The sequence below is a fragment of the Lycorma delicatula genome, chromosome 4, assembly GCF_047948215.1.
Source record: "Lycorma delicatula isolate Av1 chromosome 4, ASM4794821v1, whole genome shotgun sequence".
Taxonomy (NCBI): domain Eukaryota; kingdom Metazoa; phylum Arthropoda; class Insecta; order Hemiptera; family Fulgoridae; genus Lycorma; species Lycorma delicatula.
In genome coordinates this window covers 76,618,004-76,626,868 of record NC_134458.1, presented here as the reverse complement: position 1 = coordinate 76,626,868, position 8,865 = coordinate 76,618,004, and the positions used below count along the sequence as shown (strand labels likewise).

The following is an 8,865-nucleotide window of genomic DNA, read 5'->3' as shown; positions in this document are numbered from 1 at the left end:
GCTTATTTAGTTATAATACTTTTGTAGTCACTTTTTATTAATACATTTATCTATTTTAAATAATATCTAAATAAACAGATATAAAATCTTAAGAAAAAATATTATATCACTGAATTTTTAAATGGTATTTTTTTATATCAACAGTTACTTATACGTCATATCTAGTATTTCAAAAAAATTTATTTAATACCATTTTAATTCAGATTATTACATTTTATGAAAAGATTATAAATATTTTTTACTATAAAAATTAACATAGTATATGATGTCGCTAACATGAGATAAAATATAGCACTAATGCTTACTGTGGTATGTGTTTATAAATTAATTCAGTACAATTTTGAAGAGCTTACTGATAAATTTAAAGTAATTCAATCAAGTTGGCACAATAAAGCACAACCTCGTCTGATCCAGTGGTCGGGAGTTTTTGAACAATCTAGTAACATAGCTATTACAAAGTTTGTTGAATGTCCTGTAGTTGAGAGAACTCCTTTTCTCTCTGATGTCTTATACAATGGGCAAACATATCTATCACCTACTTCTATTTGCTTTTTCTCCATTGGTATTAGCCAGATTGTTGGCATTGGTTCACTAAAAGCATTTGCAAGCTGCTCTGCTAAACGATGGCTGTAAACATACATATAAAAAAAAATTAAATATTTAATAAAACAAGTATTACAAAATTTAACATAAAAAATATGACATTTTTCATGTTGAAATTAAACTTACAAAATTTTCTCATGTCCTTGTGATTTATAAATTACACAGTTACCAGAAAAGTGACAAAAACATTTGTAAAAAAAAATGAACTGAAGTTTCTATTCAAGTGCGTAGATTAAATAGTAAGTAGTGAAATTTATTGCCCTGTAGTGCAATAAACCACAGTTCTATTATTTTTGAGTTAAAGTAGGTGCAAAACTAAATTATTCATAGATAAATTTCTATTGAATTATATAGATTAAAATAAGATATTCATTTCATACACTGACTTTACACATACACATATGCAAACACACACACACAATTAATTCTCTTTGGCTCTTATCAAATTCACTAGTACAAATTGTGTAAGAGGTGCTTCTAAAAATAAATTAGAATTTGTTCTGTGTTGTGTGTATGTGTGTGAGCGCGCATCTCTGCATATAAATTCATTGTGGATAATAACTATATACACATTTGGAGGATTTCCTTCAACTTATTCTTGCTTGTTCATCATGTGCTATAATTTGGCTAAAAATGAAGATATAAAACATGTATTTTCTTGGATGATACTGAATGTTTTACGTTTTGCTTACTTTGTACATTTTTGAGTGCTAAAACCATTTTGGTCTGTTAATAATGGCTGAAGTATTGAAGTAATGAAACTAAATCAAGATAACCTGAAAGTTTCAAAAAAAGGTGGATTGTATATGTTATGCAGTGTTTTATCATGAATTTAAATTGCGGAGAAACATTCGTCAAATTCTGGGCAATAATATAGAAGTTGTAGACAGAGTGTTGCTATTTTTACAGTGTTAATATTTTACACAAAATTTAAAATTGTAATAAATTTTTTTTTGTTCAGTGTTGAAGAATTATTTGAAGGTGTTTGTTTTTCTCTTCATTTAATTATTTTGATTCTTTGATTTTTTTTTTATTCAGCATCTGAGAAGGGTCCTTTTTCACCCCTCTTGGACTTTATTGATGTTTTATTTAAATTTTATTTATTTATTTTTTATTAAGTTTTATATTTTATCTTGTTAAGTTTCCCACTGCGATATTAGTTATACATTTTTTAGTGATATTAGTTTTAAGCTTTTAGTGATATTTTATTTGTGTTATTTATTTATTGTAAGTTTTATTTTTTATGTTAGTTATAGTTTTTAGTCTTTCTGTTAACTGAAAAGGGGCCCTTTACACCCCTCTTGGACTTTAATTTCTATTTTATTTCTAGTTAAATGTTTTGCTACTTCATTTTATTTTATTTTTACACTTAGTTTTAACTAAAACTACATGGCTTTGATATTAGTTTTAAATATTTTTAAGAGGAATTTTAGCTGTGATATTAATTGTAAGTTTTTGTTTAATTTCTTAGTTTTTAAGCTTGTTTGTTTCTTTTATTTTATAACATTTTAATCTTGGCAATGAAAATGCCAAAGTGTTTTTCGCCCAAAAAAAAGAAAAAAGATTTTTAAAAAATTTACATTTTACTCAGTGTACAGAAAATGGGCAGTTCTTACACACAATATTTAACACAGTTCTTTTACTTGACCCTCCCAATCAAATGGTAAAGCAACTAGAAACCAGTGGTGCTCTGCATTATTAAGTAATTAATAATATATTTATTTAAATTAAAAACAATAATAATAAAAACTTGAAAATGATCTCCTCAGAAAAAGTGGAATTCATACATTAATCTCTAAATTAGGTAATAAAGCATCTAGAAAATCTGTATGAAAATTTTATATACTTTTATAATTGAGATTTATTTTTCTAATTTTTGACATGATTAGTAAGATATTTACTTACATTTCAGAGTTCCATCGTGCACCTTGAATGAAAAGTCCATGTACATAAACACCCCTCTCTGGATATTTCAAGGACTTCGGATTATTTAAAATCTTAAAGTCAAATCCTAATAGATCAATAGGTATTGATCGTTTCCTTGCATAATTTTGCATTGCTGCAGTTATAAATCCTTGTTGGAAGAAAAATCCAGACATCCAGTATGAAACCGGATGACCAATTTTAAACCATCCCTGTAAAAACAACTCATTATCCTTCTTACACTTATTTATTATTAATACACATTGATAAAACGGTAGAGGAATTTCAGTAAATCTGCACAATAATCTGTAGTATAAGACTTAAAATTAAATCTTTAGATAAAAGGTATCTTAGCAATACTTAGAAAATGTTACACAGAAATGAAAATAAACCACAACTATAACAATATGTAAGCTACATTAATACAGAGTACAAAACAAACAGGCTTAAAAAAATTTAATAACATGAAAAAATTTATATTATCATGTAATATGAAATTTTTTATTGAAATCAATATGCCCATAAATCTCATATTTTGCCTGAAAATTACCCAAAAATTATTAAACTGATTGCTTCTATTTTTTTTAAATTTACTGCAAGAGAAATGGTGCCTACAAATTTTCGCACATATATCACAAGTAACAGTTGGTAATACATATCAAATATAAATTGCTATTGCTGAAATAATAGTAATAATTTAAAAAAATGAATTTAAATAAAATCAGCGAAATATTTACTTTGTATGTAAATAAAATTTTAAGTAGGAAAATAAAACACACATACTAAGCTGTGATTTCTACAGCAGGACAAAAAAAATTTGAATAAAATTGGTCCAGTGACTTAGCAAAAAATAATGGCAAAAATCAGGAACAGATACACAAACCTACGTATAGAAAAAAAACTGGACTCGCAGACCTACAAGAAAGAAATTCAAAGATCAGCTGAAATAAATCTCAAAATTAAGTTTTTGCATTACAATACTTTCTCATATTATACAATGTATACTTTGTGCATGCTAAAGTAAAAACAACTTTTTGCAATGATCACCAAAAGGAGTAGGCAGTCCACACTACTAGAAACTGTTTTATTATGAATAAAACAGTCTATTACTGATTTGTTAAACGTTATATTTCTTTTTATTAATTCAAAATGAATGGCCTAAATTAAAATAAATTTCAAAACTATGATCCATTACATTCCATTTATCTGCCAACATATAAGAATACAGAATACATGTTACTGGTATTAAAAGATAATTTATTACAGACTATAAAACATTTTTAAGTGATTAACTAGATATTAAATCTAAAAAAGTATTTACGGCTTTCATTAAATTAAAATTTGAGATTAGTAAAACATAAACTTACATGGAAGAATGTAAGTCTTTCAATGAGGTCAGAAATATAGCTAGAGAGTGATTTTAAAGTTGGATATGATGCAGATCTCCAAGCCACAGGAATTCTATTAATTATTAAAGAATGACCAACTGCTTCAAGTTCAGGAGACAAAATAGTGAAACCAAAAATTGCACTTTTCAGTTCCTTTAATGATGTTTTAATTGTTTTTGTAAGATGATTAAAACGTTGCATTTCTTGCACAAGAACAATATTCATTGATTCCTCATACTTATGTGGGTACTTCTTAACAACTTTTTCGATGGAGAATGGTTTCATTAACTGAAATACAAATAATATATTTTAAAATTATATTTATATTTTGTAAAAAGAGATTAAAAAAACATTAAAGGTTATAGGAACAATAAAAAATACCTAAACTACTGATACAAATCATTTTTCTAGGTGAGTTTTACAAAAATTTCTTATTATTAACTTAAAAACTACAAAGCACTTATTTGATTAGAATAAAAAAGTTTACATAACTTACATCTTTTTACATTATCAGTTTATATTTCAAATCAAATCTATTGAGTCTGATGGTAGCTACATTAAATATTTTCTAGGTATTGAATAAGAATAACTCCAAATGCAAAGTACCTAATCTAACCCTTTTGGGGTATTATTTGACTATAAATTTCTTAAACATGGTTTCCACTGATATGATCTAATAAAATAAATGAAATTAATAAATCCAACTTACCAGCAATTAAAATATAAAATCTCAAGATCTTTCGGTTCTAAAACCATTGTCAGGAGAATTACAATGTTAAAAAATAAAGTCAAGATTAAAATAAAATAACAGTCGTGACTGTACAGATATTATCAATATACTGAATTAGAATGTAAAATCTACTCTGGTGAAGATCCACCATAACAGTTATTTTATTTTAATCTTGACTTTTATTTGTAATATTTTAATTCTCTGACAATGGTTTAAGAACCGAAATATCTTGAGATTTTATATTTAATAATTTATAATTGCTTGTAAGGTGCATTTATTAATTTCATTTATTTTATTTTATTATACTCTAGCTTTCTACTTTCATTCATAGTATAATTTTATTCTAATTTAAAACTAAAGAAATATGATACTATAGAAACTCTCCTTATGTTACTTAAACTGTCTTCAGCATATATTTCTTCAGTAATAACTTCTTAATCAAAAGCCAAATTAGTATGCGAGGTGCCTAAAGGATAAAGCCAGGCTTACTGTTTGTCATAAAATCTTATCTGCTCAAATTATGTTGTTAATTTTAAGTAATAATTTTATTTATTAGAACTGATTTTTTACTTTTTTAATTATATATATCCATGATGTGTTTATTATTATTTGCACAAATGTGAAGTTAAACGGAGATTTAGCTTCTCTTTCTAAAATTAGAGTTGTCAAGTCGACATTTTAAAAATTTATAAGGTAAAGGTGAAGAAAAGTTATGCAATTATATAGAAAATTGCACTGCTGATTGTATTTTGTTAAGATTAAAAATTGCAAAAAAGTCAGCCCAAAAAATCAAATTAAAAAATAAAATTGAAAGATACATTTTAATATCATTTTTTCAGATAATGTACAGTTTTACATTATACATCAAAGATGGAAACATGATTTTTTTGAATTTGAAGAAAAACATCTGAAAATGACAGTAGTGTAAAAAAAAATGTTCATCGGTGTAGTAAAAGTACTCTTATTTTATAAAAACTTTACTATCCTTATTAGAAGGCAGTGTATGACACTGAAAAGGTGCTATGTGGGAAATATTGTTAGTTATGAAAGTTATGAGCTCAGTTTACTGAACATTGCAAAAGTATGCAAAAATGGTCATTACATACTTACTGATTGAATGTTTTTCTTCTTTCAATTGTACTTTATATAATTTTAGAAGATTAATTCACATAATGAATATAATACTTGTACTGTGTAAAATTGTACCAGAATGAATGAAAATGGAGAAACATTTTTTAACATTCTTTTTTTAACATGAATTTGTAATGAAACAAAGTTTTTTGTAATTTTTAAAAAAATGAATAAAGTGATAAAAAAATAATGTAGCAGTACTTTATTTAGTATTTACTATAACAAAGCATCAATTTAAAATAAGTATGAATTCTAATGTCTAATGGGAAATACTGATGAAATTACAAATCCTTTTATTCAAAATATAGAAAAATTTATGTTTTAAAACTTTATTAATGCTTCTTTTGTTTATTTATTTTTTATGGTATGAAAAATTATTTATGATACTACAAAATACTATCTCCTTAACAATGTTTTTATATACTTTCTTACTTCACCTCAAATTCTTACAGTAAAAATCAGATCTATTAGACAAGTATAATCTGAGTTTCACCTTTTTTAGGATGTCTTCTAGAATAGTCAGTAACTCTGAATCTTGTTTCTTTTTACCTCCTTTAGTTTGAATGTCTAATAGATTACCAAGAAACTCATTTGTTCCTGTTAAATCCCTCATGATGTCAGCATTTTTATGAAATCCTAAAATTTCTGTGGGGTATTTATCTGGAATTTCCTGAAAAAAGTTAATCAAAATAACAAAGATTAATAGTTTTTGTTACAGGAAACAGAATATTTCATACCCACATTTATCAGTATGGAGAAACAAATAGACAGCAGTTGTTTTAGTTTTAAAATCTATCACCTACTTAGATATCACCTACTGCCCACAGAAACTCTCTAAGGATACCTTAGAATGTACCTTTACGAATCGGACCACTTGATAGCAGTAATTTGATAGTACTAGGTAGTGAACAAAAACTTGATAATGTACTTGAAATAATAAAATTTGAGAAAATATACTACAGCTTGTTTTAATAGTAAATGCTGTTATGTAAATGAAAGTACTGAAGATGAAACAATTTTTTTAATTCCCATCAGTTCTTTAAAAAAAAAATAAAAGTATTAGTTTACAAGAGATTATACTAGTTTTATTAAAAAGGAATAAATAAAACAGAAATAAATTCGATTGGTAAAATCAAATTTAACGATAAAAATCGAGGATTACATTTACAAAGTAATAAGTGCAATATAACATCACGGATTTTCGATTTGTAAAGGTCATTATACTAGTTTTATTAAAATAGTAATAACATGGTATGAAGTGAACGATTTGACTATCAACAAAATAAAATTGGCTGTGAAATTCAATTTGTTTGTTCTAAGCCAATAAATTTTAATAATAAATCCATAAGATAACAATCAGTAACTCATAAAAAAAATAAAAGAATAATCTAACAAAATGCAGTGATATCTAAAAAAATTACAATGAAATTGTAAACCGTACGATAAGAGTCTCGCAGATATCATTTTCTTCTGCTCAAAAAAGAAATGTAGTGTTTATCTTTTTTGATATCATTATCATTTTGCTAAAAACAGTTTTATTTATATGACAGAAATTTTTCTTTTTTGAGCAGAAGAAAATGATATCTGTGAGACTGTTACCATACAGTTTACAATTTCATTGTAATTTTTTTTGGATAATTATTACATCAAAGAAAATACATAATTTTTATATATAGAAGATTAATTGGCTAAGATAATATCACTTTTTTCCAGTTGTAGGGAGTAATAAATAATATGCTTAATAAATAATTAAAAAAAATAAACAAGTTACAGTAATTACTAATATAGCACAAATAAATCTTAGATTAGCAAAAAGTAATCACTTAGAAATTTACAACTTTTTTCTTTGTCACCATTTATTTGATTATTTTCATGAACTTAATCAGCTCTTTCTGTTCGGTAATGATCTTTTAACCTTAGATATTTAACACATTCTACATCGTGAAATATCTGGGTTTTTTCTGCTCACAGAAAATCAGTAACTTTATTACACAACACATAAAAATTTAACAATATTACAAGATTCCTTAAATAAAAAAAGTGATTGCCATTCTTCTCGCTGTTTCTTAATTCACAACTATATATTTAAAAAACCAATTTATTTTATAGTAAAGTCTGTAAAATGTCAAAAAATATAAAAAAAATAAATGAGTTGCATGTGACAAAGAAGTAACTTTTAAAATAATTATGATGTATAACTGGTCACAAGTACGTTTCCTGTCACATAGAATGGATTAATAGCATTCCATCATTTCTAATTTTAGAATAATGACTGTTAAATCAAAACTATTAAGTAAAATATAAGTTACTGGTATAAAAGAGTATTTACTTACTGATATTATCTCAAGGTAATCTTCAAAACTGTTCTTTTTAGTGGGTAACTCAATAAATGAAGCTAAATCATCCTCAAAAACATGATAATGATTTCCTTTAACAATATATGGATTAATAAATTGCTTAATAATTGACATAAGAGTACGACGATCCCATTCATCAGTCACTCTTCCTCCATAGTTACATTCTCCTGTCATATAACTAATAGCATTTAAAGGTAGTTCATGGTACTGATTAATGTATGCCTACAAAAACAGAAAAAAATTCTATTTTTAACATTAATATGGTTTATTTTTGCTGGTTCATGATCTTAGAGCACTATAAAATACACATGTAACAAAAATTTCCTTTAATGTAGGAGATTCCTCAAAAGTTTTAAAGAACTAATCTAAATATTTGTCAAATAAACTTGGGACCAACTGTAAATTAACTAATATCTCATCTAATTGAGCTAGAGATCAATTGAGCTAATAGATCTACAATAATAAAGATATTAAAATATTTTATTTGGACTACTTGATATTATACTTCACATAATTTAACAATAAATTATGCGTACAATAAAATCCTCATTACCCAGTGGCATTTTGTGGGTAGTCTAGGGAGAGAAACATATTTTTTTTTAATCTCAATTAAATAAAAATTAATTTCAAGAAAAAGCTATGTATTGACCACTGGCTTTTTACTTGCTTTATTTTAACTCACAATGTTTTTTCAATTTTTTTTCATGTTGTTCTCAAATCTTGCATCCTTAAT

At 25.5% G+C, this 8,865-nt stretch overlaps 1 protein-coding gene across 1 annotated transcript in view; it reads right to left on the bottom strand.

Moving 5' to 3' along the window:
* Positions 1–273: 273 nt before the first annotated feature.
* LOC142322649 (uncharacterized) overlaps positions 274–8,865 on the bottom strand; it is a 212,341-nt gene continuing 203,749 nt past the window's right edge. Inside the window, exons 65-69 of the mRNA XM_075361728.1 lie at positions 8,109–8,354; positions 6,269–6,445; positions 3,894–4,202; positions 2,509–2,738; positions 274–627 (exon numbers count right to left, since the gene is read on the bottom strand). Of these exons, the coding sequence (XP_075217843.1) occupies positions 372–627; positions 2,509–2,738; positions 3,894–4,202; positions 6,269–6,445; positions 8,109–8,354 (1,218 nt within the window). The 3' untranslated portion in view covers positions 274–371. The remainder of the gene's footprint in view (positions 628–2,508; positions 2,739–3,893; positions 4,203–6,268; positions 6,446–8,108; positions 8,355–8,865) is intronic.